The 19,384-nt window shown below is 40.2% G+C and overlaps 1 protein-coding gene across 3 annotated transcripts in view; it reads right to left on the bottom strand.

Annotated features, from left to right (window-relative positions):
• Positions 1 to 19,384, bottom strand: part of CKAP5 (cytoskeleton associated protein 5) — a 54,569-nt gene that overhangs the window by 34,587 nt on the left and 598 nt on the right. For all 3 annotated transcript variants that reach the window (XM_027886820.1, XM_027886839.1, XM_027886830.1), the window contains exons 2-9: positions 9,444 to 9,535; positions 8,712 to 8,905; positions 7,405 to 7,611; positions 3,859 to 4,030; positions 2,827 to 2,959; positions 2,436 to 2,539; positions 1,948 to 2,061; positions 1,601 to 1,705 (exon numbers count right to left, since the gene is read on the bottom strand). In XM_027886820.1, coding sequence (XP_027742621.1) covers positions 1,601 to 1,705; positions 1,948 to 2,061; positions 2,436 to 2,539; positions 2,827 to 2,959; positions 3,859 to 4,030; positions 7,405 to 7,611; positions 8,712 to 8,905; positions 9,444 to 9,500 — 1,086 coding nt within the window. In that variant the 5' untranslated portion in view covers positions 9,501 to 9,535. The remainder of the gene's footprint in view (positions 1 to 1,600; positions 1,706 to 1,947; positions 2,062 to 2,435; positions 2,540 to 2,826; positions 2,960 to 3,858; positions 4,031 to 7,404; positions 7,612 to 8,711; positions 8,906 to 9,443; positions 9,536 to 19,384) is intronic.

The raw sequence follows: 19,384 nt of genomic DNA, 5'->3' as shown, positions 1-19,384 counted from the left end.
AAGGAGATATTTAAAATCATTAAGCCTCTATTTTAGAAAATGTTGACAGCCAGAATGAGTACTTAGAAGCTGTGTCCCATGTGAGAGGAAGGGAAGAAAAGTCAGTCCAGGGCTACAAATGCAGTCAGAGGTGAAGCTGAGGCCCTTAATTACAGTGAGGGATGTGGTTCTATGCATGATTTCATCTCTTGTTTGAGCACAGACTGCAGACTAACATTTTAGACCTATATTTAACTAATGCAGTTTATAATAATCCCACAATTGTGGCAGCAATTCTGTTTTATAACACTTCAATGCCCACTCTCAGGAGAAGTCTACATCTTCCTCACATGTAAATGAATCCAGCAAAGAAAGTGAACTGCAAAACGAGTACTGAGACTATGCACTTCATAGCTGCCATTATAGTACTGAAAAAGTCATCTTCTCAAGGCCATTTGCTTGGCAACCACAGAGCTACACCCTTATTTTAGAAGCTTGGCTTTTTTCAATACTAACTGTAGCTATGAGGATAAACCATTAGAAATCAATCTGTGTAAACAGATATAGAGAATGCGTCTTACAACTACAGACAGCTTTCAGAATCAAAAAGAGCGACTAAACTGTTGTTCAGAGTTCAGGAGGCTTTGATGTTTCTCAAGCAGTGAAATTCAGTAACTTCCCAGTTCAAATACAACACTACTGGCAGCCAGGCACACCAGTTCTCTCTGTCCCTAAGCTCTAACTCCATCACTCTTGCTTATCACAAGAAAAATTTGACTGAGTTTAAAGAACACAGTAACAGAGGCTTGAGAAACAAGTGAGACCTGCAACTTATAAAAGCTCCCTTTGTTTGTAAGCTTTCCTGTATTCCCTGATATTAGCTGTTGGTAAGAGATGAGCAGCAAAGGAGAATAAAGAGCACTACATTAGATCACCAGAACATTTTTGTACCAAAAATCTCAGAAGTTTTGGCTACCTAAAGCAGACAAAAAAACCCCAAACCCCAAAGAAAAAAAAAAAACAAACAACCAAATAAATGCCAAAAAAAAATCAAACCTCAACAACAAAACCCAAACAACAACAAAAAACACATAAAATGAAACAAAAGCCCCCCAAAACCAAACCAACAAAACCCCAAAACCCAACCAAAAAACAAACAAAACAAAACCCACCAGACAACAAAGAAACAAAACACCCATCACCCACCTCCCCCAGCATTCAAAAAAAATCTAACCAGCGTAAAACAGACACTATAGAGCTGCTAAGTAGAACTTGGATTCAGAAGCTATTTTTTCCACTGTGGCCTAAAAATGCATTTCTGTGGGTGTATCTCTAGGATGAGGTAAAGTAAATAAAGTTCATTTCATGGCAGAATAATTCAGAGTTTTTTTAGTACAGAAGATCTATATTGCAATAGAAAGCTTCATATTGCTGAAGATGAATAAAGAAGGTCCTTTCAAACTTAAACTGCAAAGACCTTGACAGTTATTTCAAAGCTTCCTCCCTCCCTTAAGGGGTAGGTAAGCATTCATAATTGTACAAAGAATACCTTTGAAAGTGTCAAAAGAAAAAAGGTGTCCAGCATCAAGAGAATCAGAAAAAAGTACATACTCTTACTTACATGCCCTGCATATTGTCCAAATTTCTTTCGGAGGCCAGTAGCTAGTCCAGCAAGGCATTTGGCAGCCAAAGCTACTAACATAACATTTGTATCCTTTCCAACCACCTGAACAGAAAAAAACAACCAATCAAACAAGGTTAAAGACTGAAAATCCAAGTTTTAGAGACATGGAAGAATTTCTCTGCATAGTTGGTGGGCCACAGATTGGGTTATTTCCACCACTATTCCAGCTAATAATTTTCTACTCAGGAGTACTGCCTCAACTGTAACTTTTAAACTATAATACAAATAAATTACAAAAAATATTAATATATATATATGAGCACTCTGGGTTTTTTATTTATTACCTTTTTGAGAGCTTTCACCAAGTCTGCATAGTCTCCTGATTCCAGCTTGGGATTTTTCACTAACAGTTCAACAGCCTCTAGAGCTTCTTTCCTTTCTTGCCACTTTTTTGCTTCCTGCAGAGCAAATAATTTACATTAACCTATAAATGTAAACAGTTCTAGAGAAGCATACTTGCCCCAAACCACAGATTAAAGATTTTAATTCCATCCTGAGAAAACCAAGATCTCCTGACAGTTCAACATCAGCCAATTGCAATGAAATACAAATTCCAGTCCTTTCCCAGGACATACCTCAGCTCCTTAAAATTACTTCTGTCTTGCTGTTAAATTAAAGTATAAGATTTATTTATGAGCGTATGTTTCACTTACACTAGCTTGTTATTATCCATGCAGCACTAAAGCATACATTGCAGAATGTCCTTAAGTCTTAAGACTCATCAGCTCCACATGTCATAGAATTAACAGGTAGTATTTAAGTTTATGCTTACTATTTTCTCATAGAAGTCTTTGGGAAGCTTGGAAAGAATTTCTACAGCTTCAAGCAACTCATATGCGTCTACTTGTGGTACCGTCTCTTCCTCATCATCATCTCCTGCAACCAGGAGAGAAAAGTGTAAGCAGAGTGACACAAATTTTGACCAGATCACCACCTAAGACTCATTGGTCAGAAAGTGCTATCAGCAGTTGTGATTTTGCTATTTCAAAGGACAGATATTATTTTATACCAAGTTTCTGCCCAAGACATGTCTTGTTGTGCAGTTCACCCCATATGTTTTGCACCAGTCTGAGTAAAAGCTCCTTTATAATTTGACACTTTCCTTCACAAACTGTATACCAGTAATACACTTTTCAGTGGAGTTCAGAGATTAAACAGTTTACCTCCATCTGCATCCCCTCCAACTGCCTGCTGCTGCTCAAATTTTGCCTTCAGCTCTTGCTGGGAACGCAGGAACCTGGTCTGCCTAGGAACAGCTGATGACACTTTGATCCACTCTTCTTCCAGTTCTTTTAGCTGCCAAAAGGGAAAAGAATCATCACGTTGGAGACATTATGCACATACTCCAACACAAACAACTCATGACATTTTTCCCATTTCCAAGCCAAGATAGCACTACATTTAATTTTTTTTTTTTTTGCAATTAAAGGAGTACCTTCCCCTTCACATTCACTGTTCAGAAGATTTTTGTCTAAGTATATCCCCAGAACACAATACTATCAATGCAAAGCATTGACATAAGAAACAATTCTAGAACAGCCAGAATAGTATGGCTCCTCTGTAGAGGCTCTGAAATAAAAATGGCTGAGCATAAAGGAAGATCTCCATTACAGGCATGCTATTATTACACACTAAAACTAAGATGAAACAAACATGCTCAGCTACTTTTGATGAAACAGTGTAGGTTTTTTTAACCATGCATTTTTACAGCAAGTTACTGCTTTCCACCTCAACACAATTAACTGAAGTGGGTAGGAGGGAAGGATGCATAATTTATAAAGTTTTAAAACAATGGAATGTTCTATCATAATGCAATGCCACTTCCTGAAATTGAACAGTCACATCCTGAGCACCATCACAGCAAGCATGAAGGGATGCACAGAGGAAAAAACTTCAGGAAAAAAGAAAAACAAGAATGAAAATGGTTGACTTAAAGACTTTCAGTGCAGGGGTCTTTCATAGGGCAACCATTCTACTAGTCAATCCCACTCCTCAGTTTCAATACGACGCTCAGAGCAACAAAACATCGTTATGATTTCCTTACAAAGTGTGACTAACATTTTGGGTAAAGCTGCAGGAAGCTAAAAAATACATTCCAGCTTTGACTTTAAGAAGGTCTAACACTACAGAATCAGAGAGGGTGAGCATGGAAGTGTTCTATCAAATGTCTGGATACAGAACAACTTTCTGCCTACCTGAACAGAATTTATGTTCTGCAAAGGAGGTCTCAAAGCATCCCTTATCCAACGGTAGATCTCCACAGCAAGGAGCTTGGCTTCATCTCGAACAGCCTTTTCCCGAGATTCAAAAAGTTTTGGCAATACTTTGATGATTGGCTTCAGTGAGATTATTTTTGAACCAAATTCACTGTAAGTTGAAAACATGGAATAGCATCAGTGTCCAGGTAGAAACCAGGGAGTGATTCACAAATAATAACTCATTTTTAAAGAAACAATCTATGAAAGTCTTCCAGTGCACGTTTAAGGATTGTGTCACTTACTCAAATCATTATTAAAGATACTATTTTGTGATGCTACTAATCTACTGTAAAATTTAAAGAATACTTGCCCTATCAGAATTAACCTCCACACCTATCTTGGAATTACAAAACCCAGCTTCTAAAATTACTTCAAAGCACTTAATCCAAACTGGTGCTTAAATGTGCCCCCTTGATGGGGACAAGGGAGTGGAGAAAAACCAAAAAGAAAGAAGCTGTCCTTAGACCAAAATTTGTATGACCTACTTTTTTTTAATCAGAACAGAATCTCCTTTGTCTATCCTTGGAGGCAAACTGCAGTAAAAGCGTTAGTCACTTTTCCACTTGTTGGACCAGATAATTATACTGAGCTTGGGTCATCTTCACAGAAAACATACATGTTGAAATATGTGCCACTGGAAGGACACAAAAAACAAGTTTCCCCAGCCAATCACCCTTCCTTGTCAGCAGATTCTACATGTTGTTGAACTTTATATACAAAGCTTCATGTTTCAGTCACTGACGAATGAGAACTCAAGAAGTTTCTTTTCAAACTCATGGTAAAGTTAACTGCTGTATTTATTAAGGCATCATATATAAATCACCTCAAAAACAATAAATTGTTCTGATTTAGCAGCTCTTCAGATTGCTGAATTAATCTTTCTACTAAGCACACTTTCTCTCATGCTTCCCTCCAATCAAGTTCCACATGAAAAAGCTTTCTAGAAATTCTAGTGCACATCATTTCATTGCCATGCCCAGTTTGAAATATATTAAGTATTAAAATCTTTAAAAGAGATCTTGGAAGCGACACCATTTAAATGCAGAATAGGAACAAATAAGTTGCCCAAGGTTTTTATTTTTATATTATGACTCAAAAAGAGAGCATATTGAGAAGAGTGTCTATACAAAGTTACTCTTATCTAATTCATATAAGCTAATTTATATAACACTACAAGAAAGAACAGAAACCTTAGCACAAGCTAGAAAACATCAAAAGCTAAACTAGTTCTTCATTCAAGCTACCCACCTAGGTACAACATATACAAATTTTGTCATCAATGTAGAAAGCCTGTCAAAGCACAACACAAATTTAGGTAGCAACAGTTCAGAAACAGAAGATGAAGTTTAAGCCCACAGGGCTTCATCAAAGAATCTGATATTAATATCAAAGATAATAAAATACTGCACCAAAAAAAAAAAAAAAGCAGATGCAGCACATTTAATAGGAGTGGGTACTTGAAAGATACTGGGGATGATTATGCAGGTTTCTAATTACACTGAATTGTTAAAAGGACACTTCACTAGATTAGGCAATTTAAAATAGCTAAAATATATTCTTAAATATGGGACAGTAGTTTCACTTAGTAGAAACACGGGTAATGTGCTAAGCACAATGCTTTGACTTTTTACAGAAGCCTGAAGCAGTTTAGCAAGGACTATCTATATATATGCCTCAGCAAGTCCTCTAAAACATATATAGCATAAGACGTTCTGTATATACATTACACAGTTTTCACATGAGCTACTTTACTCAGAAAAGTGTTCTGTCTATTAATTCCAAAATTATCTGTTCCCTTTAAAAAAGCCCCTAATGGACAGTGTACTACATGTACACAAAGAATTTTATAAAGCCCCAGTATTTTTCACTCAAAGGCAGCAAACACACTTGACGTGGAACAACAAAGGAAAAAAAATTACTGAAACCTACTGCTTCATCTTAAATTGATTTGGTTTTTAGTGAGCATTATCAGCTCTCCTTTTTAATAAAGTGGGGTTCCACAGGGCTCTATCTTAGCTCCTGTGCTCTTCAAAATCTTCATAAATGATTTGGACACAGGACTGGAAGGGATACTAAGCGAGTTGATAGACAACACAAAACTTGGAGGAGCTGCTGAGTTCCTCAAAGGCAGGGAGGCCCTGCAGAGAGACCTCAACAAATTAGAGGACTGGGCAATCACCAACCATATGAAATTAAACAAGGGGAAGTGCTGGATTCTCCATCAGGGACAGGGCAACCCTGGATGTTTGTACAGACTGGGAAATTAGATGCTGGAAAGCAGTGCCATGGAAAGGGACCTGGGGGTCCTGGTTGATGGGAAATTGAATCTGAGTCAGCAGTGCCCTGGCAGTCAGGAAGGCCAACTGTGTCCTGGGGGCATCAGGCAAAGCATCACCAGCCACGCAAGGGAGGGGAGCAAGGGAGGGGATTGTCCCACTCTGCTCTGCACCGGTGAGGTCTCACCTTAAATACTGTGTGCAGTTTAGGGAGTCACAATATAAAAAAAGATATTAAGCCCTTAGAGAGTGTCCAAAGGAGGGCAAACAAAGGTGGTCAAGAGCCTTGAGGGGAACCTGAATGAGGAGTGGCAGAGGGCACTTCAGCATGGAAAAGAGGAGATTAAGGGGAGACCTCATTGGAGTTACAAATTCCTTGTGAGGGGAAGAGGAGGGGCAGGTACTGATCTCTTCTCTGTGATGACAAGTGACAAGATCCAAGGAAATGGCCTGAAGTTGTGTCAGGGGAGGTTTAGGTTGGATATTACAAAAAGGTTCTTCACCCAGAGGGTGTTTAGGTAGTGGAATAGGCTCCCCAGGGAAGCGGTCACAGCACTAAGCCTGACAGAGTTCAAGAAGCATTTAGATGATACCCTCAGGCACATGGTGGGACTCTTCGGGATGGTCCTGTGCAGGGACAGGAGTCAAACTTGAGGATTCTGGTAGGGCCCTTCCAACTCAGCATATTCTGTGATTCTGTAATTATTATATGGACAATGGAAGCTTAGTGTGCAATGAGGGTTTTTTTAAACTGCCTTCTAAAAACACATACTGTGTACCCAACTAACAAACATGTATCAGTGAGAAAAACTGTTTTTAAGGAAAACAACAAACTACATTTTAGTTTTCACATTCAGTTAGTTTATTTCAAGTATTCAGAAGAGAAGCCTCACAGTCTGGAACAAGACACACTAATTTTGCCTTTCTTTCAGAGGTCTGCTGTGAAAATGGAAGTTTGGTAAACAGCTACCATGAATGAAAGATATCCAGATGAGGCTCGTACAACATGGACAACCCTCACATCTAACAAATCCCATGATGCTCTGAACTGCTGTTGTCAATATGTATCAGTTCAGGAAAGATCCATCCTATTCAACACTAACAAGGGTCTGCTGAAGACTTAAGCAGTAAATTAAACTCCATACATTGCTGAGGAGAAAGGAGAGTAGAAAACCATAAAAAAAAAACCAAGGAACTAAAAGCTTACCTTAGTGCTTTCCTCAGTGTCTCTATACATGCTACTATGATTTTCGGGTTTTTGTTGTCCAGACCCTTTAATAATTCTTCTTGTATTGCCTCCCCTTTCTCGATTTCTATATACATTAGACATATATCTAGACCCAGCTCTTTGGCTCTGGCTTTTGGCTGGTTGAACACCTTATTTACAACTCCAGATGCTACTTCTCCGGTTGTCCTGAAAGATGAGAGAGTATTAGTTTTGGAACATATATGTGAATTAGGTGTGCTACAACAAGAAAAAAGCACACACAACAGCAAAACCAGATTAAAACCCAGCAGGTCCTCACATAAAAGAGACTATATCCTAAGCTAATTTTGAAAGTATTAACCTTTTTTAAGGGATAACTTCAACCTTCAGTTTCATCAAAAGAGTTTCTGCAGATCACAATTAACATGTTTCTAACACCAGACTACACCAGTGAATAGCAGACATTCCCAAAAGTGTATTAAAAAACACTACTTGAGGTTCAAAAACAAATGCCATGTCCTGGAATTGTATATGTTACAGTTAACATATTCCATCAGTACATAAACCCAGCACAGGATTTCACATGTATTTCCAAGTTTCAAATAATTTCTACTATTTACACTGCTTTTAAATCAAGGTCTTTGCAAGGTTTTTAGGTTTTTAAACAAAGCTTTGGGTTTATTTGGGGTTTTTTTCAATAAGACTTTTATTCATTTCATCAGGTCACAAGGTCAGTGGACCAAAGCATTAATCTAGCCTCACAGGTGCTTTTATTTCACCCTCAGAATTATGGCCTATTTCATGGTCTCAACAACAGAGAAGTACTAAAAAACATCCATGAAGAAATTGGCAGGTATTAAGATTAATATCGGTTAAGTTGGATGCAACATCACATAAACGTAACTACATTTTATTTCATCTATGAATTACAAAAATATTCCCCTGAAAAAAAAGGGTCCCTGTACAGATAGCCTGCTTTAGTCAAACAGAACAGGGATTCTAGTTGCCAGCACCTACACTACCACATTACTGATTCACTTTCTTTGCCATTTCAGAAACTGTTACTACTGCCTTTAGTAGCTTCTTAGAACATTGTAGGCCATTTGTGACAAGTTAATATGCATATGGAGGCCATCTACAAGGAGAGTCTGCCATTTGGCAAATTCTCTGCATTAGAAAGCAAATTCTGCTCTCAACAAGAGAGATCGGAATTGTTAGTGGCCACTGCACAATTTATGTGCAGCCTTTCTCAGAGAGCACATTAAACTGTCCTAACAGCCTAAAAGCAGCAAGAAAACTCTACTTACTTCCCAGCTACATGAGCATTTTCAACATAAGCAAGCGCTGCTTCCAGTCCTTTCAGCTGAGCCACTGCATTGGAGTCTGTCACAAATTTCTTTATCAATCCAAGATACTTGGACCATTCTGGACTCTTTTCATCATCTATCTTCTGGAAGAGCTTAAGGGCTTCTTCATAACCATTTAATCTGGCTTTCCACAGCTGGAAGCAGAAATTGGACATTTGAATGTTGCGCTAGTACAACCTTAATTCAATCTCACAAAGTTCTTCAATCAGGTTTGAAAGTATGGGCAAGCAAGTTGGCATCTGCAGACTTCTCTTCAACGTCTATTTGAATAACACACAACAGGACAAAACACTTGTTTTTCTCCCACCAAGAATGATCTGGCTAGAGAGATGTCATTTTCCCCACTGCTCCTCCTAAGTTTTAACAACCACTGATGAGGAGGTGGGAGCACAACAATGGTTTCAGCTACAGATGAGTAACGAGTGCATGAGTGTACTGATCTTTCAGCACACAAGCTTACACCATGTAGAATATAATGCCACTAAAATCTGCTTAATAAAGGTTATTCAGCCTCTGTGTTGGGTAGAGCTGATGCAGTTTCAGAGCTGTTAATACGCACGCCACACGGCTGTCAAGATTACCTAACCATGGTGCATTTAGAGAGAGAAGCGCTACAGAATCACCACAAGCAGAGATACACAGTGAGCCAAATCCAAAGACAGGACTTCCCACCTTGTGTTCGCATTTCTGGTCAATGGGCAGTTTCATCCACTCACTGTCATCCCCCATTGTAAATCAGGTTCTCTCTGTAATTACAGTAATTCCTGTGGAAACAGGGACAAGTTAGAAAAATACATGTTGGGTATATACATACTTGTACCTAAAAACCTCACCACACCAACCCATTAAATAAAAACAAAGGACAATTCTGCAGCAAATCTCATTGCTAATATGCAACCCAAGTTTGTAATTATATTTAGATACACGCTACAAAGACAAGACCAGTATTTTGTTAGCCCTGTAAAGCTACCAGAAGCCATTAAAGACTAGAGAGCAGTGCAATTTGTAGTATTCCATACACCAGAAGTCTCAATCTGTGAAAATTTTAGTAAGGAGAGAAGGCATGCAGAATATAACCTCATCTAAGCTCCAGGAAGAATGTACTATGATTAGGGCACTAAAACAAAATGAGTTCCTATCAACATTAGAAAACTGACTCTTACTGACACGTGCTTTCAGCAACAGGTGCCATGAATCAGTGTCAAAAAATAATCAGGCGCCAGTGTAAGGACAGTAATTTTAACAATTTTATAATTCAGCGCAACTGAAACGATCAGTTACTACAAAAAGAAGAAAACGCATTTTTTGCCTTAATTCTAATGTAGCCAGCATCAGCAACTGTCAACAAGAGATCAATGTCTTATCACGTGTAGGGCTCAAATCCCTACTCCTTTAAGTGTTTTCCCCCCTCTCCCCTCTCCTCTTGATTAAAATAAGAATGCTGACCATTACGGTACTAGAGACAAAATCTCAGGTTTAATGCTTATCTCAGACATATTGTAAAATGTAACCTGACTGCTCAGAGAATAATGAGAGAACATGCCTGACACAAGGAGATCAGCAAAATGAAAATAGCAGCAGCAGTAACAAGGGCTCCCAACATTATTTATACAAACAAAATCAAACCAGAGAGGAAGTAACATTTCAGCACACCAGTTTGGATGCACAGACAAAGACAAAAACTCTATAAAACGGGTCAGCATACACCACAATTTATCACTAAAGGCAGATAAGTATACAACACTAGCACAATGCTCCTAACAGAAATTCACTCTACGCCAGCAAAGCTGTATACTTTAGCCTAAACAGTATTTTATCTAATACTCAGAGGTTTTCTGCAGAAACTTAATCCCTAGAACTGGGGGGGAGGGGAGAGGTAATTTCACTGGTATAAGTTAATATAAGCACGTTCTCCAAAGCTTTCTGTCATCCAACAACACTAACGTACATCTAACTCGACAGCAAAATTAATCTAGCAACAGCCTACAATAAAAACAGTATTTTATTCCTTCCTGGGATTAGTTAGAAGATACATAAAAAAATAACAACCCAACTTCCCAATAATTAAAAAAGTAAAACCAAAAGAAACACAAAGAACTCCAAAACCCCCACCAATTACCAATACACACTGATAGCAAAGTACACTATGTTTACCTTAAATATTTACAAGTTCCCATGAATGTTAATACTGTTCTCACAATAACTGCATAAACCCAATAATTTGCCCAATGGCAATAAAACAAGAGTCAGTGTCAAAACAGAAGTTGACTACATACATAAACAAGTGTATCCAAGCATTCAGGTTTGCCCTTCTCATTTCCTTTCTCATCACAAACAGCAATGTGGCTATTTTTTCATGGCATAAGCACAGTGGTACTGAAAAGTTTGATTTTAAAGCAAAAAAGGGAAAAAAAAAATATTGTTGAGTGGGCCAAAGAACTGTAAACCACTGAGAAGGAAAGCATCACTGCTCATTACGTAAGAAGAAAAGTACTCAGAAGTAAGGCTGCCTAAAGCCCATTCTACTATTACTTCTGTTCCATTATCTCTTTAATGTTCAACTTATTAAAAAAAAAAAAAAAAAAGAAGCTCTGAGTCATTTTATAGTCACACCACTCTTCCATGTCACAAATCGACAAGAGAACGGTACTCTGAATTAAAAGCTACAATAAGAATAAAACTTGAACTTTGAAAGGTCAGACCAAAACCAAAGAAATCACAAGAGGTCAAAAGGGCAAGTGAATTACTACATCTTTTTGCATACAAGTTCCATCAGTCTTTTGCAATGGATCCTGCTTTCATCTGCTTAAACTCTTTTGAAGTTCTACCACTTTCATTTTCTCCACCCAAACCTCTCAATTCTTCTCTTACCCCCTCCTTCAATCTACTGAGAGGGTTTAAAATTAAATATAAATCAACTGCGTCTTAATTCAAAATCAATGCATTTTATCTATTAAAACAAACAAAAAAACTCTTAAGAAAATCAAACTCACCTCAAAACAAAACAAGAAAAAGCGTCATCTCATACTCAAAAGCAAGACACTTACGGCAAACACGGAGGTGGGGAGTAAAATAGATCTAGCCCTATGATTGTGATGATTTACCACCAAAAGCAAAAACGAGATGGCATTCACATGGAAAGCTTTTTAAACAGCCCACCTAGGAAAGGATGCAAGAGTACCCCAGTGTGAACACAGTTACAGAAGCAGAATTCCCTCTGTTGCTCTAGTTAGTTCTGCAGCTAAGTGCCATCAGCTAAGATGCAGCTTTGCCACTATTAACGGTGTTTGCATTATGAATACCTTCATCTTAATGGACCAATACAGAAACAACAGAGAACCTCCTCAGTGTGAGTGCGGACAACATAAATAGAGAGTGGTCTCTTCCCAAATTCACACTTTGCCAAGAAAAAGAAGAGTGAATTTTATAGGAAGTTAGGTAATTCTGACTCTTAATCAGAAGCTTGGAGGTAATTCAAGCTACTGCCTCTATCTTGTTTTGTTGGAAGAACACACAAAGAACCAAAGGACAATAGTTATTCTCAAAGAAAGCAAGAAGAGGAAAAAAAGCACTAACACACCTGCCAGCAGCAGGATAAAACTGGCAACTGTACTAAGATAGTAGACAGAGCAGACTCCCATTTACACCCTGTTCTTTTAGGAAACTGTCAGAAGCATGAGCTTCCTACTTCAAAAATAAAAAGAAACACTTATTTCTCTCCAGAAATCTGTTCTGCCACTGAAAAAATCCTATTGACAGTGACTACCTTGCTACAATCCTCAAATACGTTCAAATCCTAAAGTTAGGAGCAACTCTAATAAAAAGGTTTGTCCATTGCAAGACCGATACTGATTTACGATTATTTTTATCCTTACACATTTACAACAGTTAAATGCCACAAAATACAACCTCTTGGTTGTAAACTCTAGTGATACATTACAGAATCTAGAAGAAAAGGGTCTAGGATTTCCCCTTCCCAACATCACAATGTACTCAACTTGGAGGAGAACATACATGAGACAGACACGGGGAGGGGAGATGAATGACCATGAAACAGCGTTTCACCTATTTTTTTTTTTCAGTCTGGTCAACTCAGTTGCCCTACTGTTTTCAGTGGTTAACATCTACAATGGTTACTTCAATTACAAAACAGGTTAAGTTACCTTCTGTTCAGAATCTGACATCTAAAAATAGTGATAAAATTATACTCCCCCCAGTAATTTACAAATCTCTCTAGAACAGACATTTTCTCAGAAAGTATTCCATGGTCACAGGGAAAGCTCCTTCTTAAACATCCAATCTTTCTAGCTTTATCACTGCTCACGCCTGTTCTAATGCCAAGATTTGGTACTGCCTACATCCTGCATTTACCAGAATAAAAGACTGTTGTTTCTCCTTTCAATTAAGTCACCGGGCTCTGTATGGTCACAGAGTATCCTGCATTTGACAAAAAGCTTTTTCTTAAAAGCTTGTTTGCTAAGACATGTAAACCTCAAGTCATTACTTCAACATCCAAATAGCAAGTGGCCTCATTATACAATAACGCAGCTAAATTCTGTTATTACTAGTGAATTTCCAGCAATGAAGTGTTTGACCTACATAGCTTTCTTGTTACCACAACTCAGAACAAACAGATTTAAGTCTTTCGGTGACAATATTCATTTTGGTAGAATCCAGAAAATGAGACCTCTGAAGTGACTGAACCACCAAAGTTTTGTTAGCAACATTTGTCATTAAAGTCATCAACACAACATTTCCAAAAGCGAGTGAGCCAATCAGAGATGAATCAGAGATGAATAACAAATCCTCCCTGACAATTCTCTGCAGGGCAAGTTTTTATATTATGGAGCAGTGAGAAAATGAAGACCATGAAGAAAAGAATAGGATCTTTCAAAAGGAGATCACAAAAAAAGCAGCAAGAGTGGAAAATATTTACAAGGCAGCACAAATGCAGGAATTTCAAATGTAAAAGTGAGAATTCTCAACTGAATATAAGTATAAATTTGTTTGGGAAACAAATTTGTCAACACATTAAAGATTGTGGGAAAGTGTCAAAACATCAAAGTTTGGATTAACCATGCACTACTCTGAACAGTTCCTACTCAACTTCTAAGTAAACTCCTTCCTTCCCACAATTTTAAGGGTTGCACAGCATCAACCTTACAACTTAAAGTATGGGGTCCCACTAAGGAAAATCTTTACATCACAAACATTCTGAAGTGTGTTTTCTTTTGAAGGATACATTCATCACCTATCAATATATTTTGTGGTGCAGTGTCAGCTTCCAGAACATTTTCTAGAGAAAATCCAGAATGGCAAACTAGGAAGCCATTTTATGCTAAACAAAACCAGATGTCTATTGATACTGATTGTCTACTTTTCCCTAATCACTTTCACCTGTCGAACATTACTGTTGCACAAGAACATCACATATTTTCATATTTTGAAAGATTCTCAAAAATACCAGTCAAGACTAAGTTCTGAGAAATCAAGACAGGTCTTTTTAAAGGAAAAATCTGATTGAAATGTTCCTATACAGTAGGGCACATACTTGGAGAGTATATAGATGGATGTCACATTTCAGATAAAACTACAGTTCTCAGCAGACAATTCTCTGCCAGTGCAGCTCAGAGTTTTCCAAGCAGAAAGAATTTTTATTTGTTTAATGGCAGTTTTGGGTCATATTTGCTCTTTGGCTCTGAAAAGATGAAGTTTCACTTTCTTAGAAGTTTAGCCCAGCATGTTTTTTTTCATTTTGCCAGCCAAATCTTCCCATTAGATACAGTATAAAGTAGCTGAGAAAAAAGGTTGAAAATTCAAGCAATCACAACACAGTTTTTAATTTTAAACACATGGTCACACTAAGTATTCTGAAAAACACACACTTCTCAGAATGACAGCCTGATCAGCCAATGAAACACTGCAACTGTTTCAGTAAATCCCATATAATCAAAGGGAAAATTAAAGTTCAGCTAACAATCCTGAATTATGGATACTGACCCAAGCAGCAAAGAGTCAGAAGAACAATCGGTAAGACTGTAAATGTTCCAAGTTCAGTCCACATTTTTTTTGATGACAGACAAAAGAACAAGGTTACAAAACCCACAGCAGATTATTTGCTGCTTAGGCAATAATTTCATAGAATTTTAAAGGCTGGTATTTTCAATTGATAGATGAACTAGAAGTTGCAAGATAAACAGAATCTTGATGAAAGAATACTAAGACCTCAGAATAACAGAAACCCAAACCAAAACAAAAAAACAAACAAAAAAACCCCAAACAAAACAAAAGGACAACCGCATGCTAAAAAGGAATTTTGCAGGTTGTGGAGTAGATGTCAGCTGAGAGAAGCTACTGCTTCAGCAGGAATGAAATGGCATTCAAGAACAAACTTCATTAAATTCTCTCTTCCCTGCTTTAACTTGCATGTCCTAACTCAACTCAGTGAAATTTTAATAGCACAAAAGGCAAGTTATTGGTAAGGTAAATAAACACTTATTTCTCCCGAAAAAAATGTTTTTATACATGGCCTCTGAAAGTAACCAGGGCTGTTCTTTTCCATGTACTTAAAAGTGAGAGACAGCGTAAAATAAACTGACCTTCTGTTACAGCAAAGAGCAAAAGCAATTTCTAACTGCCTGGGTAAGCCTGGAGTGAAGCCAGTCTTACGGAGCAGAGAAGGGCAAAAGGGTAACACACGGACAAGTTTGTGTGCACTGACATAATTCTCAGGATGGCTAGTTGGAGTGAAAGATGTCAGTGGGACCGTGCTTATAAGCTGCAAACTCCCCCATCCCTCTAGGTGTTTACAAAGCTCAGGCATGAAAAGTCTCATGTGATGTTCTTTAAAAGGACGGCCTGAACTGCTGATGAAGGAAAGCTCCCGCAGAGACATCACCAACCACGAGCTCCCTCCGTCTCCTAGCCAAGCTCCCTCCAGCATGGCTTCTCTCCGCAACTAGCGGCGTCTCCGCCATCCCCCGCATCTTCCAGCAGAGCAACCCCTACACTTCTGCCCGCAGCCCCAGACGCGCCCCGGCAGCGCGGGGATATTTCCCGTTCCGCGGGTGTGTGGCCGCAGGCCGCGGCCGGGCACGGCGAGCAGGCCGCCCGCCCGCCCGCCCGGCATTGTCTCTGCCCGCCGCCCCCGCCCCACGGTCGGGCCGGGCCGGGCCGGGCCGAGCCGGGCCCCGCGGCGCACCGCCCGCTGCTCGGCCGGGCCTGGCCGGACACTCACCCTGAGAGCTCCGGGCCGGCTCCCGACGGCAGCGGGCGGGGACCACGGGCGGGCTGGGCCGAGCCCCTCCCCGCCGCGGGCGGGGCTCGGGGCGCCGCGGCCGCACCTGGGCGGGAGCCGGCCCGCGCCGGGGCCAGACAAAGGCGGGCAGGGCAGGGCAGGGCAGCGCCGGCCCCGCACCGCTGTCCCCGCGCCGGCCCCGGGCACATCGCGCCCCCTCTCCCCGCCGCGGCGGAGCGGCCCCCGCGGAGCCGGGCGGGCGGCAGCGGGAGCAGCCCGGCCCTCCCGGCGGCTGCGGTGCCGCCCGCGGCGGGGCAGGGGCTGCCGGCCGGTGACCGTCGTGGTCCACCAGGCTTGCTGTCCTCATGAGTCATACCCCGAACGCCCAGACCCGTCAGAACAATTACTACTCTAACACAGGGAGCTGCGGTCATACCCGAGCATGCAGCAGACATTATTCCAGGTCACCAATCATCCAGCAATCTCTAACTGAAGTAGGGAGCGGTTTTGAAACCCGACAGGAGGAACAAGGCCTGCCGTGAGGAAGGAGAAACAGTGCCTTCCAAAGGAGGTATGAACGAATAGCCTGGCACCACACCATCCCCGCATTTCATGTTCTGCTATGAGATGTGTAATGACAGCGCTTCGGTGGAGCTGATTCATCAGCAATCTCTCCAGCCCATCGTCTGACATTTTGAGATGCCTTTTCTACAGTGACAATAGCAACTGAAGAAGCTGGTATGGTGGAAATTGGGTCTCTCTAGCTTCCTCCTCAGAAAAGCATCAAGCCATATGATGCAAGACTGTATTCATTCAGCCATCTTTTTAGCTAATTAAAGAAAGAAGCTTCTTCCAGGCACTGCCAGCACCAGCCATGCTCTGCGTTGAATAATTGTCCAAGTTACTTTTCCTACCACCTCAACGTACCCCCTTGTAACAGGGAGGCACAAACATGCATAACAGCTTCTACTTTTCAACACCTGACATTCACAGCAACCGAGATATCATGAGAAGCAAACCCCAAACAACTTACAAGTGCTCAGGTCAAGAGACTATTCAAACAAGCTAGTGCAACACTGCCTAGGGCAAGGCAGTGTTTAGTTTAAACACAAGGGTTTTAGGCTTTCCCATGTCACTTCAGAACGCCACCCCTATAACATAAACCACTGGAACAGTCTACAACAAAGCCTCAGCAACAACAGTAACACTGTATTAGTATTAGACTACCTTGTCTTGAAACCAACCACTCTGCTACAGATGCAAATGTCTTTAATGTCATCCTACTCTGGCAGAGACTTCACAAATCATTTACATTAAATAGTTTACAAACAAATTAGCAATGCAAGCCTATACATTTCTTTTATAAACCATCTGCTGGTAGCATGGAACAGGTAAGAAACACGAAGGGAAAAAAAAGGGAACCTGATGAGCACTGACCATGATTCTGAAAACCTTCCTTAGAAGGGTTACATCTTTCAAGTGCTCTTCCAATCATACACCCTACACAACGAAATCCTCTAAATTAGATATGTAAGATAGACAGTTATCTCTACTCCACAAAACATTCAGAGCAGTTTCTAATTGTATGTACTGTTCAAGATATTCATAACTGATCCTTAAAAAAGGGCAAACAGAGGTGCTTCAATTAATCAGGGTAACCAGAAAAAAGGAAAAAAGGACTGACTGAAGGAGCGTACAACATGCCCAGTGCATTTCAGCTGTAAAATTATTACCTAACACATACAGTGGAACAACTTACAACATTACATCGAAATTTGGGGTTTCTGCGCTGGCTAAACAGAACCTTTTCGTTTTAACAGACCTCAGTACGAGAGTACCAGCCCCACCATGGCAGATCAGGTTTTCAGAAGCAGTTGCCCAGCTTACCTAACTGACCCACCCCAGGGAAAGGATAAGAACCAGCATGAAACTTAAGTCCTACCAAATAAATACAAGTCATATGTGTACAAGAATCAGGAATCGCGTTCCATCACCATGCATTCCCTTTCTTGTATTAAAATATCAAAGGAGAAGCCCCTCATCGGTGCAGATCTAAACTGGTCTGAACAAATCTTAATTTTCCATATTTCTAAAATTCAAATTTAATTTCTTTTTGTCAAGTTGTCACATAATTTTCCCTATAGCAGGTTCCCCCGCCCCCTATTTAATGTTCCCAACTTTGTGTTTCTGAGAATTATCTCCAGTACATCTACAACAATTTATTCAGAATCGGTTTGTGGTACCTGAAGGCCCTTTGCTGTTGATTTTGCTTTAATAAACTGCTCTCTTGATGTTGCTTAAAAAGCTTAACCCTATCACAACTCTTAAAGTAGGAAAAAAAAAAAAAAAGATGGCGCTCCTGTAAATTCAGTGTGGGGGGAACCTACTGAAACAGCAAAGTTCAAAGAAAAGGCCAAGCCTTGAGGCAAGAAAATCAAACCAAATTCTACCTTTTGCACAAACAACTGATCTGACAGCAGACACCAAAGAGGCAAAACTATAGGGGTACCTTGCACCTATTCTTCTTTCTGAGTTGAGCCCATCTCAAAGTTTTAGTATCAGATTTTTGTAGGTAGCCTTTTAGAGTACTTCAGTATTTGAGACCCAGCTTTAAACTTTCAAACTAGCAGACATGTTCACTGAAAGCCTATAGCAATGCTTTCCGGAATACACACGTAATGCATAAGGAAGGTCTCCTACAGTTACTCCACAGAAGGTAACCCAACATCCCAACAACTACCTATCCCCTTCTCACCCGCAGAACACAACTTTAACAGCACTGCAGTTCAGCAGAAGTAGCAGAAAATGCAACATTAACCACAAAATAAATCAGCAAAAAAGAAAAGCTTCAGAATAATTAGACAGATAATACACACCAAACACAAATCACTTAGGAAACTGTAGAACGTGCATTTTTTTTTCTATTTTTGCAAGAGTCCAAGTTTGCTTAAGCTGCACAGAAGTTTCATTCCTCAGCCTCTGCCATGCAAAACTTCGTGTCTCTCACTGGCAGGGGCCTAAATTCAGGAGAAAAATTCTCTGTACAAGAACCTGAAAACTACCGCCTCTGGAAGAATCACAAGACACTCTCTGATTCAGAAACAGAATCAAATGAAATGGGGGAAAGGCGTGCGGGGTAAACATGGGACCCATATTCCTATCCAGCCCCTTTTTGCAAACACTGGAGAGGATTCAACAGGAGGCACCTCCTGGCCGGGGGCCTTAGCGATTCAAGACAACACCTTCACCCAACACCAGAGCTGCAGAAGCAGAGATGAGCTCGTGACCTTCGTTTAAAGATTACAATTACCCCAGGGAACGTTTTCCTTAGGACGTCTTAGAAGGGGACCCGATCCCGCACGCAGTCTCGGTGGCC

This window comes from Empidonax traillii, unplaced genomic scaffold, assembly GCF_003031625.1.
Source record: "Empidonax traillii isolate 1590-97213 ecotype Southwest subspecies unplaced genomic scaffold, ASM303162v1 scaffold11:size2795301, whole genome shotgun sequence".
In the NCBI taxonomy this organism is placed as follows: Eukaryota; Metazoa; Chordata; class Aves; order Passeriformes; family Tyrannidae; genus Empidonax; species Empidonax traillii.
The sequence above is the reverse complement of the archived record's forward strand: the minus strand, read 5'-3'. Positions and strand labels throughout refer to the sequence as shown.